The sequence below is a fragment of the Mugil cephalus genome, chromosome 11 (genome assembly GCF_022458985.1).
Source record: "Mugil cephalus isolate CIBA_MC_2020 chromosome 11, CIBA_Mcephalus_1.1, whole genome shotgun sequence".
Classification (NCBI taxonomy): Eukaryota; Metazoa; Chordata; class Actinopteri; order Mugiliformes; family Mugilidae; genus Mugil; species Mugil cephalus.
Window position 1 is genome coordinate 6,083,726 of NC_061780.1, and position 19,865 is coordinate 6,103,590.

The 19,865-nt window shown below is 40.1% G+C and overlaps 5 protein-coding genes across 6 annotated transcripts; all 5 read right to left on the reverse strand.

Annotated features, from left to right (window-relative positions):
- Positions 1 to 457: 457 nt before the first annotated feature.
- Positions 458 to 2,041, reverse strand: apoc2 (apolipoprotein C-II). Of its 2 annotated transcripts, none has more exons than XM_047598813.1 (4): positions 1,916 to 2,041; positions 1,577 to 1,634; positions 1,054 to 1,210; positions 458 to 959 (listed from the first exon to the last, which is right to left on the reverse strand). In XM_047598813.1, exons 1-4 carry the CDS (start codon positions 2,024 to 2,026, stop codon positions 869 to 871), a joined length of 417 nt encoding a protein of 138 aa, XP_047454769.1. In that variant the 5' UTR covers positions 2,027 to 2,041; the 3' UTR covers positions 458 to 868. The 2 variants fall into 2 exon arrangements, with proteins under 2 accessions (XP_047454769.1, XP_047454770.1); XM_047598814.1 differs by lacking the exon at positions 1,916 to 2,041 and adding an exon at positions 1,813 to 1,893.
- Positions 2,042 to 3,860: 1,819 nt separating this feature from the next.
- apoa2 (apolipoprotein A-II) lies at positions 3,861 to 5,551 on the reverse strand. The gene is made up of 4 exons (XM_047599791.1): positions 5,432 to 5,551; positions 5,150 to 5,194; positions 4,511 to 4,742; positions 3,861 to 4,304 (listed from the first exon to the last, which is right to left on the reverse strand). Exons 2-4 carry the CDS (start codon positions 5,190 to 5,192, stop codon positions 4,148 to 4,150), a joined length of 432 nt encoding a protein of 143 aa, XP_047455747.1. The 5' UTR covers positions 5,193 to 5,194; positions 5,432 to 5,551; the 3' UTR covers positions 3,861 to 4,147.
- Positions 5,552 to 6,387: 836 nt separating this feature from the next.
- Positions 6,388 to 7,326, reverse strand: apoc4 (apolipoprotein C-IV). Its single transcript, XM_047599088.1, has 4 exons — positions 7,233 to 7,326; positions 6,965 to 7,010; positions 6,817 to 6,901; positions 6,388 to 6,691 (listed from the first exon to the last, which is right to left on the reverse strand). The coding sequence occupies exons 1-4, from the start codon at positions 7,233 to 7,235 to the stop codon at positions 6,481 to 6,483; spliced, it is 345 nt and encodes a 114-aa protein (XP_047455044.1). The 5' UTR covers positions 7,236 to 7,326; the 3' UTR covers positions 6,388 to 6,480.
- A 2,394-nt stretch (positions 7,327 to 9,720) lies between these two features.
- On the reverse strand, positions 9,721 to 10,983 carry apoc1 (apolipoprotein C-I). Its single transcript, XM_047598777.1, has 4 exons — positions 10,897 to 10,983; positions 10,408 to 10,477; positions 10,172 to 10,307; positions 9,721 to 10,081 (listed from the first exon to the last, which is right to left on the reverse strand). The coding sequence occupies exons 2-4, from the start codon at positions 10,460 to 10,462 to the stop codon at positions 10,039 to 10,041; spliced, it is 234 nt and encodes a 77-aa protein (XP_047454733.1). The 5' UTR covers positions 10,463 to 10,477; positions 10,897 to 10,983; the 3' UTR covers positions 9,721 to 10,038.
- Positions 10,984 to 14,679: 3,696 nt separating this feature from the next.
- apoeb (apolipoprotein Eb) lies at positions 14,680 to 17,197 on the reverse strand. Its single transcript, XM_047598799.1, has 5 exons — positions 17,091 to 17,197; positions 16,786 to 16,849; positions 16,546 to 16,699; positions 15,889 to 16,164; positions 14,680 to 15,802 (listed from the first exon to the last, which is right to left on the reverse strand). The coding sequence occupies exons 2-5, from the start codon at positions 16,826 to 16,828 to the stop codon at positions 15,469 to 15,471; spliced, it is 807 nt and encodes a 268-aa protein (XP_047454755.1). The 5' UTR covers positions 16,829 to 16,849; positions 17,091 to 17,197; the 3' UTR covers positions 14,680 to 15,468.
- Positions 17,198 to 19,865: the final 2,668 nt, after the last annotated feature.

A 19,865-nucleotide genomic window follows, 5' to 3' on the forward strand; every position in this document is an offset into this window, starting at 1 on the left:
GTTCACATAATGTGTAGTTTGTCCTGTGGCTCCCTGGTGCAATGGCAACTACACAAGATGACGCTTGAAAGCAAATCTCTTTTGTTGTTGTTTTGGTTGTAGCTTCAGAAGAGGCTGCATGTTGTAGGTTTATGCATTAATTAAAAAAAATCACACACTTGCATCACTGGTTGTCAGAATCTATCAAACAAACGTTGCAGTCTGTGTTGTTTACTTGCCTCTGTCAGTTTCTCTGAGCTCAGATATTACATGTTGTTCCTTTTCATCCATTATTAATTGCAGCAGAAGCCCCTGTTCTGGTGCTGCCTCAGCTCATAAAAGTCTTGTGTCTCATTTCAGATTCATACAGACGTTGAACGCTTTGCATCAGTAAGCAGAAAGGACACACAGGTTTTACACGAACAGACAGGAGCAGCACGCATGGTTTGCAATATCAAATACACAAGGTTGCACCATGTTTTAGCATAAATATTTTATTTTAAGATATCACAAATATTTATTTGCATTTGGAGATGGGATTGCCATTAGAGTCAACTGTGAGAAAATGAAAACACCAGTAGGTGGTGTTAGATAATCACGTATCATTACACCATTACATTTTTTGCATCATTTTTATCTCTGATTGTTTTTAACTCTGAGATCTGATCTGTGCTCCTTTCCCAAGTTGTGTCATTCAGTTGTCTTCTCAAAGCTTCACAGTCTCCATCAGGTGGTTGTGCAGTGGCCCAACAAAGAGCAGCGTGTCTCATGTTTCTGAAGATGCCGTTGGAGGTTTTAAAGTCTGAGTGTGTTGAGATGTGGAAAAGTTCCTAATGTCAGATGATGTTTGTGTGGAGGTTTCTATGCCATGAGAAAAGTTTATTTATTTTTAATTCTGGGGGTACACAATGTGGTAAAGCTGGTCCTGCATGATGCCGGCGTAGGTGCTCACAACGGTGGTAGTATCAGTGTAAAAATTCCTGCAGTCAACACAGAAAAAGGTAAGAGTTCAAAATACAAATTCCTTTTTTTCCCCTCCAACACATTAATGAGTCTGCATTTAAAATCTCTTACTTTGCCTTTTCCTCCAGCTTCATGCCCTTGATGCTATCCAGATATCCGCTGGCAGTGCTGAGGGCGCTGTCATAGTAGGACCTCAAGGTACCTGTGACTTTAGCCAGAGTCCCCGGTTCCTCCACGGTCTCCCTCAACACGCGGAAGCTTTCAGCGTCTGCACAGAAACAGGTCAGAGGAATCTGCTACCTTCTACGTGCGCCTCAACAGAATCCATTTACATGCCTTCCATGTGTGCGATAAAACACAAACACTGACGATCAAACTCACATTATTCAGTTATTTCAATACTATGGTTTCATTTTCTTTATTGACCTTAATTCAAGACTTTTACACAAGTTACAATGCAAACATTAAATAGAGGTATTAAAGTGCATTTAGTCTGAGTTTTTCTCCGTATCTTAGCAAAAACTGCAAATTATATATTAGCGGGGAAACAAAACAGTTCTGTTTAATTTTCATTATCCTTGTAAACATCTGTTATTAAATTGATGGGTTATCATCTGAGAATACAGATACTTACTAAGAGCAAGAAGTGCAACAAGCACAGTAACAACCAGCAGCTTATTCATGGTGTGAATCTGGGAACAGAGAGAGAATAATTAGTAACTGAAAACTTACCTCCCTCTATCCACTAGGGTGAGACATTGTCATATAGTTCCCCCGCTCATGGAAGGCAGATGTGTTTGTGGGCTATTAGCTACTGATGCATGATTCTTGTCACTCGAATAACCTGAAATTATTAGAGTGACCTTTTACCTAAAGCCTATGTCTTCCCAAGAGGTTTTTATCTCTGAGGCTTTTTCCCCCGAAGACTCAAATCCATTCAGTAAATGCAGCAAAAGTTTGTGTCAGTACTCACTGTATTCGCCTCCAGAAATGACTGTGAAAGAAAACGGAAAAAAAAGAGTAAGAGGCACCGCCGGCACAGCCTGTTTATATAGGAGTGTAAATGTGTTGACTTGACGCTCATAGAGCCAAAGTGCACTGTGTGGGAGATAAACTTGTTCTGCTGTCTGGTGGTGGTGTGTCATTGTCTCTTGATAAAGTGGCCATTGTGACTACGAGAACACAGGGATTTTATATAAAGACGACTTCACTATAAGTCCACTGTCTTTTGATAGATTTGACTTGAAATCATGGCACCATCTAAAAACATTTCTCCAGGCGTGTGACCCTAATTTTGAATGTGCTACATCAATTCTTTTCCACTGATTAGGTCACTTGTATGGTATTTAATGCGGCATATCCTTACACCTGATCCTGCCTGCGTCCTCCATAACTGGTCTCTTGTTACTTGCATAACGAGGCTGATGTGTTTATGCCACACAACAACTGTCCCGTTACGATAGTCCTAAGTCTAGAGTGTGTTGAACACGTCATCTGGCTGATTCCAGTTGTGAAATATTTAGGCCATCTAGATACCATTGATTGTGGCACAATTAAAAGACCCTGTACAAATGTTCATCGGAAATTTTCCTTGGAGTCTGGGAAAAACAGATAACCCCCCTTCCTTTGTCCATTTACTAACCTTTCCGTTCTTAATCAGAAAGGGGTTTATTTTCATTTAAACTGGAAGTTCAAAGTGCAGGCATTTTGATTGTGTTGTATTTATGACTTGTGTTGTCCTCATTTGACTTTTGTTTGCTCACATTTATGTAATTCTTCCTTTTTTTAGCCTCGAGGCTGATGCTTTGGCCAGGTTCTGGCTAATAAGTGCTGTTTTTTTTTTTGTCTTTTCATGCAAGTCAGACTTCACACTTTTTATCCTTAAAACCCAGAGGAAAATGCTAACAATTTGTAATAACTCCAGCTCTCTTTATCCTCTTTATCATTTACTTAAAAACATATTTTCTATATTCATATATTATTTGCCGTTCCATTCTCAGCGATGTGTGCTCTCCATTAATTGACACAAAAGGCACTGTTGGTTTAGCTCGGAACTGTTTGAGGTCTTTTTCTCCGTAATGCTACATGTTGATTGAGGGCTGAGTAAACATCGCGGCCGATCGTGTGATCCGGCCTCGCGTGTCATGTTGCTTGTGACCTGAGAAGTCAGGTCAGTTTGAGTACAGCTGTGGGCGGCAGTGAGGTTCAAACCGTCAGATAGCTTGAAGTTTTGATTAAATCCAACAGATTTAACACTGTGGTGGCTGAGTTGTCACTGTAACTAAGGAGAACATAATGTGGATGTCATGATAACCCATTAAGCTGTCATTCCAATCCTTTGTGTTCATGTCATGAGCACTGTTATTATTCAGTAATGATATTTTCTCCTTGAATTAATGAAAATGTTAAAAAAAAGAGAGGCTTTTTAAATAGCATGCCTGAAAAGCTGAAGAAGTGAAGGAAAAAATGGCATCATTCATTGACTGAACTCAATGAGCTATAATTCAAACTGTTTCAGAGGAGAAGCTGCATTAAGCACCTTCACTTCTAGCGTATAATTCATTTAGAAGTAATAATCTTTTTGTGGTTTTGTATTCATATGAGTGAATTTGGGGAGTATACAATGTGAGTTTGTTCATTTTGATTTTTCTTGGAAACAAATATAAAAAAAAAATATACTTAATAGCCATGTTCGGGCTATCAAGTGTAAAGCTTTCCTTTACATTTTATTTTATCAATGTGTTGTCCTATTTTACAAATCCCTTCATATTGATAAACAGCTCTATAAAGTTTAACTGAATGAATGCAGTAATGATGGTGTTAATGTGTGTAACCCCTTTGTCCTGATATACACCAATAAGCATCGTTATACTGTGAAAATAAACCCCCAGTCTCTTAATGAAGTAGCACCCTTCAAATAGTTTTCAGTTCATTTTATTGAACACACTCACACACATTCTTACACAGTCACACACAGACTTCTGTTAGTGTATCAAACACAAAATACTGTACATGCACAATTTGCATAGTTGATGTTGCCACGCTTTTGACTCTGCACGATTTGGCAAAAGAGGATGATTTTAAAAAGAGTCAAAGAATTGTGTTTGCAATGTGCATTGCTCTTCTTAGACTAAACTGGTGTAGTTTCTAAAAGCTACCATCTATTACAGGCTGCTGAAAGGCGGTTCGTTCAAGTTGGTGATCTTTACTCAGCGGGCAGCACTTCGTCCAGGACGACCTTGACCTGGTCAATGGCTTTGCTCAGACCGTCGCCATAGTAGGGGCGCAGGTACTGTTCGTACAGGCTCAGCAATGATGTACGGGCTCTGTCCACCATGGGACCTGCCTCTGTACCCAGACCGCTGCACAAAGGAGAGAACATTGAAGGTTAAATATATCTCCATGATAAAATGATGCATCATATTTAGAAGAGAATTTGTCAGATGTAGGCATATGTTTGTAATATTTCACAGCGAATTTGTGCTTGGTGTCCAGCTTTATCAAAAACAGTTGATAAAGGGTTTTCTTTCCATGTAACTGACGATGAAGCGTTACGGTCTCCACTCACCTGGCAACCTTGACAACAGCTTGGAGCTCAGGCCTAGACTGCAGATCTCCGACGAATTCCCTGGCAGCCTGTCCGCGGTCACTTTCGCCAACAGACTCCACCAAAGGAGTGGCGGCAGCCTGTATCTTGGTATAAGCGGTCAGGAGTCTCTTGTAGAAGACAGCTTTCATTGCTTCATATTTGTCTACAAGTTCCTGTGATGGTGCAGGAAGATCACACAGGCTCATGGAGACTGGAATAAAATAATGAGAATTAAAGTTGTTATTTTGGAACCCGTTATGTAGAAATAAAATCAAAATAAACCGACCAGCATAGGTCACATTGATAAATAATATAAGCTATGTCTTACACTGGAAGAGCTGTCAAAGCAACTTTTATGTCTAACATTATTTAAATGTGTTGCATGCCAGCCCCAAGAAATAAAAGCAGAAATAAAACGGTGTCATACAAGTGCATTAAACATCAACAAGACAAAAATCATTTGAATCATGCTTATACTAGCAAATGCAGATAATCTGAAAAAGTCTCAAATGTCCATCTGTGCTTTGTATAGAAATGTCTGTTTTAGTCACGGAGTCATTAATAAAACTCAAATGCATACACTGCAGCTAATCAGAATGCACTGATAGGTTTCCTTACCCTGCAGAGTCAGGACCAGAGCCAGGACATATTTTGCGTTCATCTCTGAAACAAAAGAGAAAAAAAAGAAAAAAAGAAAATTATTAGACATTACATTCGCTGAAACTTTTTTCTACATTTTAACCTCTGGAGATGACAAACAAGCTCATTAAACTGCAGACATTGGACGCAAAATGAAAAGTACCCCACTGCTTTCAGCAAAAGATGTTTTTAATGATATCTATTCACAAGTAATATTAGTAGAGAAGTTGCATAGCCTGCTGCATTAAGAAGAGCGATTACCTGCTGCTGTGTTGGATGTACAGATCCAAGAAGTGACAGTCTTCCCTGATAGTGAGTTGTCTGTAACTCGGAGCTCACATCTGGACACGATGATATAGGGGGGGACTGCAAACAAACGTCATCTGATGAGCATAAACACACCTACACACTTTCTTGCATACACATGCACTCACACGCGTGCACCTAAACAAAGTCCAGTGTACATGATATTCTTTAAATACAGTGTGTGGAAATATGACTTTGTGGTTATGCAACGTTCCAGAAATGTAAGTTTAGGGATGCACTGGGAGCCCCACTGATACTGCAGAAGTCGTTGTGCATTTGCAAAATGTTAGTGTGCATGATTGATAGTCACATATCATATGGCAAAAAAAAAATTCATATTTTAAAGTAGCACATGGGCTTACCTCTGCTGCAATAAAAACTGCTGTTGATTAGATTATTTAACGCTCATCAGCACTTTTTGCTGTCTGTCAGAGGGAGATTGGTGTCAAATGGTCAGCAGGTCAGTCAACCCCGTCTAGACACAGTGTGCTAAACCCTGAGCAGTGTTTCCTGGGATAGTTGCATCCACCTTTCACCCTCACACTCAAAAAGTGAATGCTCACTTTAGTTCTTGTTTTCATGGAGTTTTCTTTTACATTCCTCCTATTCAGAAATTAGATTTAATACATTTTTTACTCTTCTTAGTCCATCTGTCTACTTTGAATTTTGATGTCTGAGAACAAATAAGGTTTAATGGCCCAACCGTAATAAAAAGATATTATTGAATGAAGGCTATAAGTTTTGCTACAAAAGAAAAAAAAATCATTCATATTGATGAATTTACATTCAAATCACATAACAGTATATCGATGATACTGTTTTTAATATTTACTGCTTTGTTTCAAGACAGGCTGCACTCACTAAGCACTGATACTTAGTGAGTGCTGATACTAAGCACTTCATAGGCAAAAGGAGGTGTGTCATGGCGCTTTATTGTGAATTAGTTTGATTCATTCTGTGTTTTACAATCAATCAAATGAAATATTCAGACTTGATGTGTTTCTTCAGTTTAGAGGAGGGGGCTCGGTTGGACTTGTTCCTTTAAACGGTGTGTAGTCGTCAATGGTTATCTGGATCTTCTCCCACACAGAGCTTTTGACATCAGAGGCCCATTGAGCATAGCTGTCAGTCACTGGTTGGATGTGATCTTCATAGAAAGCACCAGCGAAGCCTAGAGCCAGATCCCCCAAATCGCGGAATCTCGTTCTGGCTGCCCTACGAGATTAAGGGCTGCATGTCAATATCAAACAGTGTGACAACTGCAATCATTTAAAAAGAGGTCCACTTTTGTTTTTATTAATGAGTGGCATGCAGATCATCAGCAGTGTCTGTTAAGCTACCTGGCCTTCTCTGCCAGCTTCTGCAGTATCCCTGGAGAGTCAGGCTCTGTTGGGGTCGCTGTCTGGGCCAAAAGTGGTCCACATGCTGCAGAGAAATGCTTGTCAGTAACATAGAGTCAAGACTTGATACTCAATATGTACAACATACCTTGCATTAGTAAGAGGAGACTCAGAACAAAGGGTTTAATATGCATCTGCCGGAAAGAGGAACCGTTATTGGTTTGTTTGCTGTAATACCGTTAGTTTAATACTAAACTTCAACTTGCAGTTCAAGACAGGTGCCAAAATAGCAACTTCCTATATTGTAATAAATGTAAGTCTAATCTAATCAAACTACAGACTTCAAACTAAAATTTGGCCACAAGTTCATTAACATCGCAACACAGAGAGAAGAGAGAGACAAAAAGTATTTTTACCATTTCCTGTTGCTCTGCTCAGCAGAAGTTGAATGAAACGAGTGTTATCGAAGCCACTTTATTTGTCTTTGGTGACCGCAAGAGCGTGTACATTGGTCCTGATCGGATGATCATTCTTACTTCATCATTTTATTGACCAAAAAGTCAGAGTCACAGCAAAACAGGTCTGGATTAAAACAAACAAAGTTTGGATGCACTTTCTCTTTCTCACACCGTTCCTTTATTTAAGAGAACAATAATATTTGACATGAATTCCAAAGACATATGCACTTGTCTGCATCTAAACACATGTCAAGTGTTCTTCAACTCGATGTATTCATAAGAGACATGGAGAGACATGGAACTTTAGGGGACACCTGGTTTCATTTGTCAAAGATGAGATTTTTACCCTGCAGATCCTGAACTCTTGATATCCTTTCAAGATCAACATTAGCACAGTTCACTAACTTGCCAAATGCCCTTTGGTTCAGATATCTCCCCCCATTTGCTGGGTGATATGTGTACAGACCAGTCAAAGTCTCTGTTCTAGCAGCAGAGATATGGGTTTTGGTAAAGACTGCTGGGTGAGGGCTGGGGGTTCAAATAGATAAACAGTTTCAGCGAAGCGAAGCATTTCTGTGGGCAGAGTCCACCAAAAAAATCAATTTAATCAGTCAGTGAGTAGCCTGGCTCTGTTCGTGCTGCTTGTTCTGTTAGGAAAAAACGATGAATGGAGAGATTAGATTTCTTAACTTCACTGCACTTACAGATCAAATCAAATCTCACAGCTGTCTAAACAGACTGGATGAAGAGCCTGTTTGTCCTGTTTGGGTTTAAAACATCTGGACTGTGCTACATGGTGAAACCTGTGTGTGTGTGTGTGTGTGTGTGTGTGTGTGTGTGTGTGTGTGTGTGTGTGTGTGTGTGTGTGTGTGTGTGTGTGTGTGTGTTTTGTGTGTGTGTGTGTGTGTGTGTGTGTGTGTGTCCGTGAAATGAATGCAACCCTTAGAAAAAGCGTGTATGTTACAATGGAGGGGAAAAAATAATGAAAACCCTTCGCTAAAAGTAATATGATCTAATACAACAGCTGTGAAATTAACCTTAAAAAGATTATAATGTTCAATTTTGCAGTAATAGCTGTAAAAGTTTCATAGTTTCTGGTTCAACTTTGTGATCATTTCAGAGGATGCAGGTTATAACATTGAGAAGGCATTTATTTATTTTTTTTCTATTTAAAACCACAACAAAATTTAACTTATTTTTTTTCTGAACTCAGTTTCGGTAAGACAATTTCATTTTAAATGCAACAGCTGAAACAAAACCAATGTACAGTGACTCTTCAACTTCAGTAGATAAAAGAAATACTTTATTGAGGGGCCACTTGGGTCATGCAACAGTTGCTTGCATGCAAAAACAAACAGCACAAGGAAAAATAAAATGTAAGATCTATCTAAAAATACGTGCAATATCAGTTAACCACACATAGAAATACGCATGAAACTGAAAGGAATTACACAGTTATGTCAGCTCTGCTATGCTGAATATGCAGAAATTTACTTTTACCTCAAAGTAAAACCGATTTCATGTTAATTTCAGACATCTCTAACAGATGACCTCTGTACGTGCTGACCTCCATCACTTTGCTCTCTTCACTGGAACAGATTTCAGTGAACTGGGACAACTAGTGGATCATTAACTCATCATAAACAGTGACTTTATCCCAGGGGTTGCAAAATGCCAGAAATCTAGGATGGCATTTTTCCTTTGGTACCACTTCTGGACACAAATCAGAGATCATCTGTTGCTGATGCTGTTTTGATAAAGGAGTCACAAGCAGCGCCCATTCTTTTGATGTGAATAGTGATATAAATTGTTTGGTCAAAGTACCTGGACCGTCCATATCTGTGTGGAGTTCATTCAGTTAATATTTTATTGGCCTGCTATTAAATGCTATAAAAATAAGGGCCCCATATCAGCATTAGGGATTCAGTGTTACACTAATATAGCAAACAAACTCGTGTAAATGATGCATTATGTTTGAGATGAGCAGAGATTTATTCTAATTCCAACAAAGTTTTGATTTAAATTTGATGTATTTTTTGCAGTTTGATAATCACAGGCTTTTGCTGAGTTTTCAATGTACTTTTTGTGGTGCATGCAAAAAAAAAATAAATAAATAAATCAAATAAATGTGTGCTTCTCCTCACTAGGGTCGCTGGAGCCTCTCCCAGCTGTCATCGGGCAAGAGGTCGCAGGGCTAACACAGAGTCAACCAACCACTCACACTCACACTAGGATCAATTTAGAATCTAGAAAAAAAAGTCTAAAAAAATAATTTGGCCTTTGTTTAAATCCTTTCTTGTGCATAATATCATCAGTTAGAACTACATCAACTCTCTCATGCAGGTTAAAACTGTTTTCACAGAAGGTTTTTTTAAAATCTGTAGATTTTAAAACAGTCACTACAGAAGTGAACTGCAGGATTTTATGACACACTGAGGCAATGCTGTTACAGACCAGAACTGTTTATTTAATTATATCACACATATTTAACAGACTCTTCCAGACGCCTTTATCTTGTACAGAACTTCTATTTCTTACATGAAATACTGATGGTAACAAGGAATTTAAAAAAAAAAAAATTGATGTCGTAATTGCACTTTTTTTCCTCCAAAAATATTAAACTGGAAAATCGTTTCACAAAAAGGCAATGTGTCCATTTAGTGTGGTTGGTGTGCAGAGAAATGGTTCAGTCGTCCAACATGTCGGGGAGAACGAAGAGGTCAGCGGGCACAGGGCCGATCGCAGGCTGGGGACAGGAACTTGTCTACTTGGACTTTAACTTCTCCAACTGCTGGCTGAACCAGTCCCTGAAGAAGGGAGAAAAATACGCGCGTTAGTGTCGAAGCACGCATGTGGATGTCTCTCTGAATGTATGCGCATTCTGCAAGCGCGCTTACCTGGAGCTGGTGATAAAATCGCTGGTTTGGATGTCTTGAAAGGTGCTCTTGGCCTTCTCTGCCAGGGTCCTGCCAAACTCAGACATCTGATCTCCAAACTTGGCGAATCTCTGCTCGACGGTTTCCTCCTGAGCCTCTGGAGGCAAGAGAGAAAATTAAAGAAAACGATTAGAAATGTACGCAATATGAAAGCAGATAAAAGAGAGAAAAACTCGTTTAAACAACAAAAAGCCTACCTGTGTATGCCACGAAAGCCAGCATCAGCATGGCAACGGCAAGGTACAGTCTCATCTTGGCTGTGGATAACTGAGGAGGAAGGACAGAGACGGAGATTGGTATATCGTGCTCTGACTGTGACGCAAAGATTTACGTGTGCGGCACAACGATAAAAGCAGCTGTGTTTCTTAATGAATAAAGAAATAAATAAACAGTGCTGCCATTCATCACAACTACAACGACTAAACAGCAACATTTACGTCTCCTTTGTAAAAACGTTCTGAAATAAAACTAAAACGTCTCTATAGTTTATGTTCTGACCGACTGCTTTTCTCCGTTGTAATTACTTTTAGCAAAACAAAATGATAAAATCTCAAGTTACTTTCTGGTAAACAGTTTTTTTTTTTTTTTTTTTTTTTTTTGTTATAAATTGCCAGCATCCGACTTTTAATAAAGTCAGATAAAACACATTTTCCGTTTTAATGGTGGAAAAAAAGCACAAATTATACCTGTTTTTCGTCTCAGAGGAGAAAAAAAAATCAAGTTCCTTTGAGCCTCATGTGTGTTCCTCTTTATAAGCATGGTCAGTTGGAGGAGGGTGACGCAAAACACAAAGTCAACACCTACACGTGGTGACCTTGCCCCTTTATTGACCAGCATGTAATTCCATTAAAAGATGTTGATTATGATCTAAAGCAAGCCTCCTGTACTGTTAACCAGTAGCCTAATTCCGTTTTGCTGTAAGACTGATCACACACTGCTTGTAGATGTAACTATCATTCACATGTCATTCAGCCTATGAAATGGTATGAATACAGAGAAGCAGGTGAGATAAAAAAAAAGAAGAAGAAAATTAGTTTAGCAAAAACCTCCGTGGTGATGTTAAGGAAATTGTTCTAAGCGGCCACAGTTTATTCTACAGGGGTGCCGTCAATAGATAAGGTGGAATGTGATGTTGAAGCACATAGTTCACTGCTGATACTGTTATTTCTTTGACTGCATGGAAGCTCCTTTGGACCTGAAGCGTTGGCACTATGTGCTAAACAGTTTGGATGTTAACAACTTTACTTACGAGACTGAGTCTGCTACAGAATCTGATAAGAATCTTTCTAACAGCCCAGTTTCACCCATGGCTGTTTGTGTGCACAACTGTAACATCAAGCAGGACTTACACAATTCACTCAGATTTTCTTAAACGTCCACACTGAATGAGATATTTAGTGGTTTGACATAGTGCATTATTTACACATTTGAAATGATGGGATTCTTGTTCAGATACTGAAGTACTGTCCAAATTGCTGGCACAGTAGTAATAGTAGTATTTAGTGCCAAAAATTATTCTAATGATATTCGTTGTAAAGAATGGTCTCTGTCAGAGTTACTTAAAAAAATCTATTAAACATTATTAGTGATGCATTAACCAGTGTAAGTGTGGTATTATCTAAGTTTTTGTTACAGATTGTTTTCTAATATATATTAATGGCACACTTTTATTATCAAATGTTACCTCTTGCGTAACCTAGTTTTGCAAATAATGTGTTTTCTCTTTTGGGAGCAGAAGTCACTGGGATCTTGTGCCCTCACGTAAACTACTGCTTTTCAGATATTTCCTTTTTCGGTTTTGAATGTAGGTCCATGAAGTTCCATTGCACCATTTGACGTCTGCCTTACGCAAACCTTCCCTTTCTTAAAAGGGAAGCAAGGGAGACAAAACCACATGCGATTCGTCTTTTCGGCTAGAACGCAACAGAAAAACAGCACAGTTGGATGAACCGCAGTAACCTCTCCTTTTAACTGTACTTAAGTTAGAACCAGGAAGTCTGCATCTGACTTTTTAATGACCTCATCACTGCTCAACATATCTGGTTTCACACCAAACAGTCTGCAAAAGACCAAAAGTCCATCAGCTGTTGATGGCTCGGCCTTTAAGGCGCTGTTGCTTAAATGAATTACCTACAATGGAGTTAAACAAGCCTTCGCATGCCTCAGCACTCACACATTACTTCTGAAAGACTAAATTTCCACCTCTTTTGTAATTAAGTGGCCAGTGGGTTTATGCATGAGCTTGTGCTTGCGTGCATAAAAGCTCCTCTTGAACAATTGTTGGAGGCATAGGGCGTGAAAGTGCACGTCTTGTGTGCTCCCAATTTGCAATAACAAGCTTATGAAAAGCCTGTTTTTGTGTTTGGCTGGGGCCCCTGTGGTGACTGGTGCTGTGTGCCAGCTCTGAAGAGGAGGGAAAAGATGAAGGAGAATAGTAGGGATTGTATAAGGAGGTAAAATCTCAGCAGGAGTGTTTTTGTAGGGGTTACTAGCAGTCATGCGCCGATTAGCACCTGGTAATTTGCTAAGAGTGCTCCTTTTTGAGTTGTTGCTGGGCAGTGCTCAGAGCGCAGACACCGTATAGGAGCAGACGGAGCAGAAATGCTGAGCTTGGAGGAAGCTTGTGGTTTTCCTGTTTTTACAATCCGTGACTGATCCTCCTACTCAGTTGACAGTGGACTGTAGGAGTTTCACTTGTCTGTTGGAAAATAAACATGTTTTCCTGAAAGAAGTGTTTTCCTAGGGGGCAAACACCTAGTCACAGAGTTAGTCACTCCTTCACCCTACTTGTTACGCCCTTTAACACGGATAGAAATGGTAAACATGTTGTTTTGCAATTCAGTGGAGTTGTTTTGCTTTCAAATACAAACTTGTGATACCAAAATGTTACATTGCTCTCTCTCTCTCTCTCTCTCCACACACACACACACACACACACACACACACAAGCTAGATACAAATCATTGATGCAATGGTAATGTGATATAGTTCTTAAGCCTTTTACCACTACCTCAACTTCAGGCGCATTTAAGCCAGTCATATCACATCAATCACTTCTATCAAACGATGGGACGTTTCTCATTAGGTTTGATTCTGCGCATTTTGAGGGAATTTTAACCAACCCTGCAATTAAAATGAACCTCAGAAGATGAGCGCTCCGTTCCTAAAGCGCCGTTCATGGTTCTGTATGAGGCAAACATAGTTTACTCAATGTCCCAACAAAGAAAACACAGCTGTGACTTTGTGCAGCCTGGATTCAAGTGGAGGGGTCAGAGAAGATGAACAGGGGACAAATGGTGTCCCCTACTGGCCTCTGCTCTGAACTTCAAAGAACAAATCCTGCTGTGCATGAAAAGCATAACTTTTTTGAGTTTTTATTTCCTGGAAGAGTGAGTGATCTGAGTTTGACATATATGGCCATATTCCCCCCTTAGGCAGCTCCAGATGTAGAGCAAGATGAAAATCCAAATAACACCACAGAAACCATGACATTTCTTTATCAGACTTGACAGAAAAATGAAGAGGAGAAGTCAGAAATATATGCAAATTTCCATCATATTTCCCTTTGTTTAATATGTGACTTCATAGAGACACAGAGAAGATGGAGTCTGACATGCAACAATGAGACATGAGACGGTACTGTCTCACATATAAACCATCTTGCAAGCATATGTATGTGGACACACTGTCCACAAACAGTAATTGGACATGCGTGAATTTTTCTCTTTGTGTCCAAATGTAGGGTTTATAATCCGATCAAGGCCTAGACAAAGGTAGAGTTTCACTGTGAATTCAGTCTTTGGCACAAGATGTTCCCAAGTATCTGCTGGGATCAAGATAGTGGTATCTGGAAACAGATCTTAGCAAGTCTGGACTGGAAACAAGGGGTGTGTGGGGTGGGTAGCTGCAAGAGGAAAACAAACTGAGAAATAATACAGTTGGGTGGAGTGAAGGTGGAGGCTAAGGATTAAAAAAATGCAGACTTTTAGTTTTAAATGCAGCTTTTTATGTATTACTAGACCAACTTCTGGGTTGCACTGCGTTGGTGGTCTTGAGCTGGATCTTTGGACAAGATGCACAGTACGGGGAGTGGTCATCAGTCAGTTACAAAGAAAAAAAGAAAAGACAAACTGTTTCTCAGGCTTTAGGAAAATTTTCCAGGAAACCAGAGCACGGAGAGTAAAGCCTGGCATTAGGATAATAGGCTTCAAAAGCAGAAACTTTTTGTTCTGATGCAAAAACACAAACCATTTTACCACTCCTTTGTAAATACAATTATATAAACAACTTCTGTGTATGTCATTATTACTATTATCAATGTTGCCATTATATTGCTATAGTATATTCAGTACTGTAGAATAGCGGATCAACTGGTTTGTGGAGTCTCCACTTATTAGTGTCACTGAACCTTGTCTTAAATAATAGATCACTCTTTAAAGTTTAATGAGACCGACACAGAGGGGAAAGGGTGCGTGTTTTCTATGTTCTTTATTCACTTAGCACACTGCAGCCATGGGCAGTGCGCATACAGAGAGCAGCATGGTGGGCATACAACACATGAAACACAAGGGACACTTGTGAAGAATAGACAGGCAGTGTTACTCTCACTGATTGTCATATTTGCATCAAGTCATTTTACATTCCACTTCTCTGTGAAGCACAACCAAGACTAGCAGACAGTACAAAACTTTAGTGGGTCAGGATCACCTCCAGGAGAGACTAGCAGACACATTTCTGTACGCAAACTCAACGTTGGTTGGATCATCATAATTCAGTGCATTTTTTGAAATGAAACACACTTAACACATGATGAGGGCAGGAATCCCTGCCTGCAGGCAAAACTGAGCAGTTATATTTACAACCAAAAAAAAAAGATGTAGAAAACCTAATACAAAATTTGTAGGACAGACTGCTAGAACAGTTGATTGAAAGGAGCAAAGCAAAAAGCATGTTAAAAATAACTGTCTCCTGCTGTGTTATAAAGGCTGACTGTGGTGCTTGTGTTCACTGATCAAAGGAGGTTGATAAGAAAATAAGAAGGGGTGACTGTGCCGAGGAAAGAACCCATCAGCACCTCATCTCGCTTCAATCTCTAGTCAACCTTCTTTATCCTAAACACTAGAGCACATAATGTAGAGACCATCAGTAACTCCCCTTCCTTTCTTTTCCTGGGTATAAAGAAATCAGTGTTTTATGCATCCCTCCTTCTACTACCACTAATCATCTCCAACCCTTAAAAACCCTCAGAGAGTCTTTCTTTAGGCGGTGGCTGTGCCCTGGGGCATTTCAAAATGCTCACGGATCTTGGTGGCATAGGGGGCAACCAGCTCTCTCAGCTCCTCAATCTTGCCCTCCAGGGATGTGCGCAGCTCCTGGGCGGAGGCCTCCAGCTGGGTCTTGATGCCCTCAGCCTGGGTTTCAAGCTGTTGGCCCAGGCCCTCAGCCTGCTTCTTCAGCATGACAGAGAGGTCGGTCAGCCTCTCGGTGGCGGAGGTGCCGGCCTGCTGGACGAAGGGCTCAACTTGTTCTTTCACGGCACCCAGGTTCTGGGCAGCGCGTGACTGGACCTCACCCATGTAAGTAGCCACAGTGCTTGAATAGAAAAACAGAGAGAGAAATTTAACTTTCATATTATCAAAAACAAACTCATAAGACCTGAAAGCCTCAGTCCATCTTACTTGACGATCTCCTCAGTGTCCTTGTTCAAACGCTTCTTCAGCTTGTGGGTGTAGGTGGAGAAGCGGCTGCGGGCTTCTTCGGTGTTCTGCTCCACCATGGTCTTCAGCTCGCCCAGGTACTCAGTGCTGCGCTCTTTGGCATCAACCATGTCCTTCTGCAGTCTGTTGACCAGAAGTTGTAAGTCCTGAGATGCCTGGTCGGTGGAGGTCTCCAGCTTGCTCTGGAGGTCATCTCTGTAGGTTGCCAGCTCTGCCATGGTGTCAGTGATCAGAGTGCTAGAAACAGAACAATGGTCAGATGTGAGAACACTGAGTAAGCTTGAGATGATACAAAAGTTTGTTCATTTTCTGTAACCGCTTGCCCTCTAAGCTCTAAGGTTGGGGGGGGGGCTGAACAGATCCTAGTCTATCCCAGGACACTACAGCCAATTTAGAATCACCAATAAACCTAACGAGCCTTTGGATGGTGGGGGGAAGCCAGAATACCTGGAGAAAACCCACGCAGACACAGGGTTAACACGCAATCTACACCCAGAAAGGCCACATTTGACCCCAGCACCTTCTTGCTGTGGGGCATCAGTGCTAGCCACCACACCAACACCACTGTGCTGCCCAATACAAAAGTAACTAAAATATATTAAAAAAAGATTAACTTACTCTAGCTCCCTGCTGAGCTGGGATGCCTTCAGGTTCTGCACAGTTCCATCAGCTTGTTGGGTCAGGTCACTGATGTACTGTGTGAAACGACTCACAGTGTCTTGCCACTGGATTACGGTGGCATCAGCCTGGCGCACAGCACGGGCATTGCAGCCTGTAATGGGCACACATGGAAAGCATGAACAAATACATTCAACAAGGAATGATAATGGTAAATCTTAAAAAGAGCAGTGCTCTTACCAGTAATGACTGCCAGAGCAAGGATCACAGCAACAGCCTTCATGGTTGTTAGAGACAGATATACCTGTGAAATACGTTTTAGAAAATCAGCCTATAACGCAAACAGATTTCGACAAAACAGCAAACTTGCATTTATTAACATAATCAACAAACTAATTAAAACCAAGACACGTTCACAGGATGAAGGATAGTCCTAGGCAACAACAGAACACTTAAAAATGGAAGAAAATAAACCAGAGTTAAAGTTCTAAACAGCTTGCAGTTTGTCAGAGACCATGCGTTATCGCGCATCCATTCTCACTCACCTGGAGGTTGAGCTTCCTCTGTGCTCTGAGGACGGACACCCAGCGCTTTTATAGTCCCGGAGGCTGCGGCTGCTGCCGCTGCAAGGGAGTGATTACTTGCGTGTGCGCGTCCACGTGGTGACGATGAGTTGTCTGGACAAAATCCTGTTCCCCTCCAAGCAACGTGCCACCTCCGCGGCCGAAGTTCTTACCGGCACGCATTGTGTGAGGGCTGATTGAGCAACATGGCTGGCTGTCACGACAACAACAGGGCGAAAGATTCCCTTCATGATCCAATCATCAAAACCTCAACAGCAGTGGGCCATGTAGGATGTGTAGGCGTGTATTCCATTTTTCAGATGAAGCTTTCGAGGTAGTTCCAATATATTCAGTATTTAGAAAATGAAAGTAAAATGTAACTTGATTTGTTCAGATATTGATCAGCGTACTGTAGCAGAAACTCCCCAGTTAATATATTATGATACAGAAGAGTATTGTGTTTCCTTGTTAAAACCTTCATCTGCTGTCAACTAAAGATATGCTCATATAATATTTCGTTTTAAAACATGCAAGCTGCAAAATATAAAGCTCAATAATTATTGAAATTGCACTTGAACATAGTAATGTACTTTATGCATCAGATGGCTGAATGTATTAGCGTAAGATGCAGAATGGTTCCAATATTGGATTAAGAAATTAAGCGAGTTTTAACTTTCACAAAAGTAACGAATTAAAACCAGTCATTGACCACTGCTAAATGCAGGTTTATGTGAGGGTTTTCTCTGATCATGATCATCAAATGGTCTCACATGAATACGAATCCTCCTGGCACCAGGATGTAAAATAGTCTTTCACATAAGCATTTCAATCTAAGTGCTCTGACAGCATTAGCCATTGACACCTCACCCATCCACCTCAGGTAGACATACAATCCCCAACACGTACTGTTACCTCTGCATGACAATTCAACTCTTGTGTTTCAAACCGTTACTGTATCACAAGCACGTTTTGCTATATCTGCACCAGCTTAAATGTTCTGTAAAATTTATTTGCTGTACGGTGAAGTTGCATTAAGTTGTACAATTAGAGGCTTGAAGTACAAGTAAGATGTCAACCACGACCAGGTGGGCATGTTCAGGCTTGGGGACTCGCAGGCACTGCACTGTACAAAAGAGGAATTACAGGTAATAAAGTATCGAGAAAGGGAGGATGTCGAACAAAATAACAGGAACCACAGAGAAAAAAAAACAACTTTATGTTGCTGTTGTTTTTCTTATTGCAGTTATTGCCAAGAAATTTCCACGATTTTGAAATTGGCATATGTAAGGGGAAGACTGATGTAGAAAGAAAGTATTCACCCGAAGTTGTTGAACAGTAAATATTAGTTTAGTGGCAAAACATGGCTGCCAGAATCCCTGCTGCCTTCTTTTCCAATTGGATCTCCATACGATGCATATATCGTTTCACAATCAGAAATGCCTGTAATTTTCTTGCTATTATTAATATTTTAAACCCTTTCCTCTGTATCAGGACCAAGCTGCATAATTAAAACACAATCGAGTACCTTTTTTTTTAGAAGTTGTAAAGTTCTACTTTGTAACAGTATGATTATTCGCTTAATTTCTGTTTTATAAAATGTCCTGAATTGGTTCTCTTTGGTTTCTTTTTTTTTTCTTCTTTTTCCCCCCCATGGCTGTGAAAATACTGCTGAAGCATTTGTATTTTTATTATATTTATTACCTTTTAAACACCTGGCCTCAAGTTCCTGCCAAACTAAATTTCGTTGTAACTTGTGCACAATGGCAATTAAAGTTCTTAATTTTAATCTTCTTAATCTTCTCAGCAGAGACAAATCAAGTTTATTTACTTTGTCTCCACGCATTGTGGAGCAGAGTTGAACAGAGTTCTTGAATGTTTTTTTAAGCCTTAAAGTGTATTGCCACATTCAACGATGATCTCTATACTGTTTACACAACTTTAAGCAAGTGACGTCCAACCCAAAACAGGGCATTAAAACCCCAACACTTAATGAAAGCTGTTTGGTAAACTGTTACATTGTGAGCACATTCTGTTTATTGTTAAGTGAGTTTTTGCAAGCGACATATCAAACTCTAAGTTCACTGGAATCTTGTGGGAGCTTAGAAAACATGACTCATACAATATATCACTCAGTCCATTTCATATTTTTGTAACTTTTAGTGATAAGATTAACAGGAAGCCCATCTGTTTTGTAATAAAACACAACATTTTCCAAACTGGATGCAGTGTGTTGATTTAAAGCCTACAAACAATGACCAGATATGAAGTTGTTGCTGTGATTCCGTCCCCATTTATGTGCAATGACCTTTACCCTTTTAAGACTTAGCCTCTTTTGTTGTCAAGCCAACAGATTTCTCCATTCTGTCATTTTCACAGAAATCCAGATTTGAACTGGAACAGAGCTGATACCATCACTGTGTGATAACTCAAAGCGGTCAAGCAACAGATTAATGATTAATTAAAGCATTGTTCCGCTGTCTTCTTATGAAAGGAAATGTTACTTGTTCTCTTTAAAATGTAAAAAACTGTGTTATTAAACAGCTGAGGAAATAAGATTTCTAATAGTTTAGTATGTTTAGGTGTCACTTCTCTGTTGAAACTTTGACCTTGGTATTCCACGACAGTAGTGTCAAGTGTGTATGTGTCACTGCAGGAAGATACCGTATGTTCAAATAGATAACAAGTCCAGTCCAGTTCAAACACACAAACAAATCAAGATCAGCCCATCCTGCCTCAAGCATCACGCAATGACTGGTA

Bases quoted from the DNA above. Each gene is read 5' to 3' on its own strand.
- apoc2 (XM_047598813.1), bottom strand. From the start codon at position 2,026: ATGAGCGTCAAGTCAACACATTTACACTCCTATATAAACAGGCTGTGC. The intron at 1,635-1,915 runs GTGAGTACTGAC...CTCTGTTCCCAG, and splicing joins CATTTCTGGAGGCGAATACA to ATTCACACCATGAATAAGCT. The intron at 1,211-1,576 runs GTAAGTATCTGT...GTTTCTGTGCAG, and splicing joins TGTTGCACTTCTTGCTCTTA to ACGCTGAAAGCTTCCGCGTG.
- apoa2 (XM_047599791.1), bottom strand. From the start codon at position 5,192: ATGAACGCAAAATATGTCCTGGCTCTGGTCCTGACTCTGCAGG. The intron at 4,743-5,149 runs GTAAGGAAACCT...ATTTTATTCCAG, and splicing joins TCTGGTCCTGACTCTGCAGG to TCTCCATGAGCCTGTGTGAT. The intron at 4,305-4,510 runs GTGAGTGGAGAC...TCCTTTGTGCAG, and splicing joins GCTGTTGTCAAGGTTGCCAG to CGGTCTGGGTACAGAGGCAG.
- apoc4 (XM_047599088.1), bottom strand. The intron at 6,902-6,964 runs GTATGTTGTACA...ATTTCTCTGCAG, and splicing joins TCTCCTCTTACTAATGCAAG to CATGTGGACCACTTTTGGCC. The intron at 6,692-6,816 runs GTAGCTTAACAG...TTAATCTCGTAG, and splicing joins AAGCTGGCAGAGAAGGCCAG to GGCAGCCAGAACGAGATTCC.
- apoc1 (XM_047598777.1), bottom strand. From the start codon at position 10,462: ATGAGACTGTACCTTGCCGTTGCCATGCTGATGCTGGCTTTCGTGGCA. The intron at 10,308-10,407 runs GTAGGCTTTTTG...TCTTGCCTCCAG, and splicing joins GGCTTTCGTGGCATACACAG to AGGCTCAGGAGGAAACCGTC. The intron at 10,082-10,171 runs GTAAGCGCGCTT...TCCCTTCTTCAG, and splicing joins GATTTTATCACCAGCTCCAG to GGACTGGTTCAGCCAGCAGT.
- apoeb (XM_047598799.1), bottom strand. From the start codon at position 16,828: ATGAAGGCTGTTGCTGTGATCCTTGCTCTGGCAGTCATTACTG. The intron at 16,700-16,785 runs GTAAGAGCACTG...TGCCCATTACAG, and splicing joins TGCTCTGGCAGTCATTACTG to GCTGCAATGCCCGTGCTGTG. The intron at 15,803-15,888 runs GTAAGATGGACT...TTTCTATTCAAG, and splicing joins GACACTGAGGAGATCGTCAA to CACTGTGGCTACTTACATGG.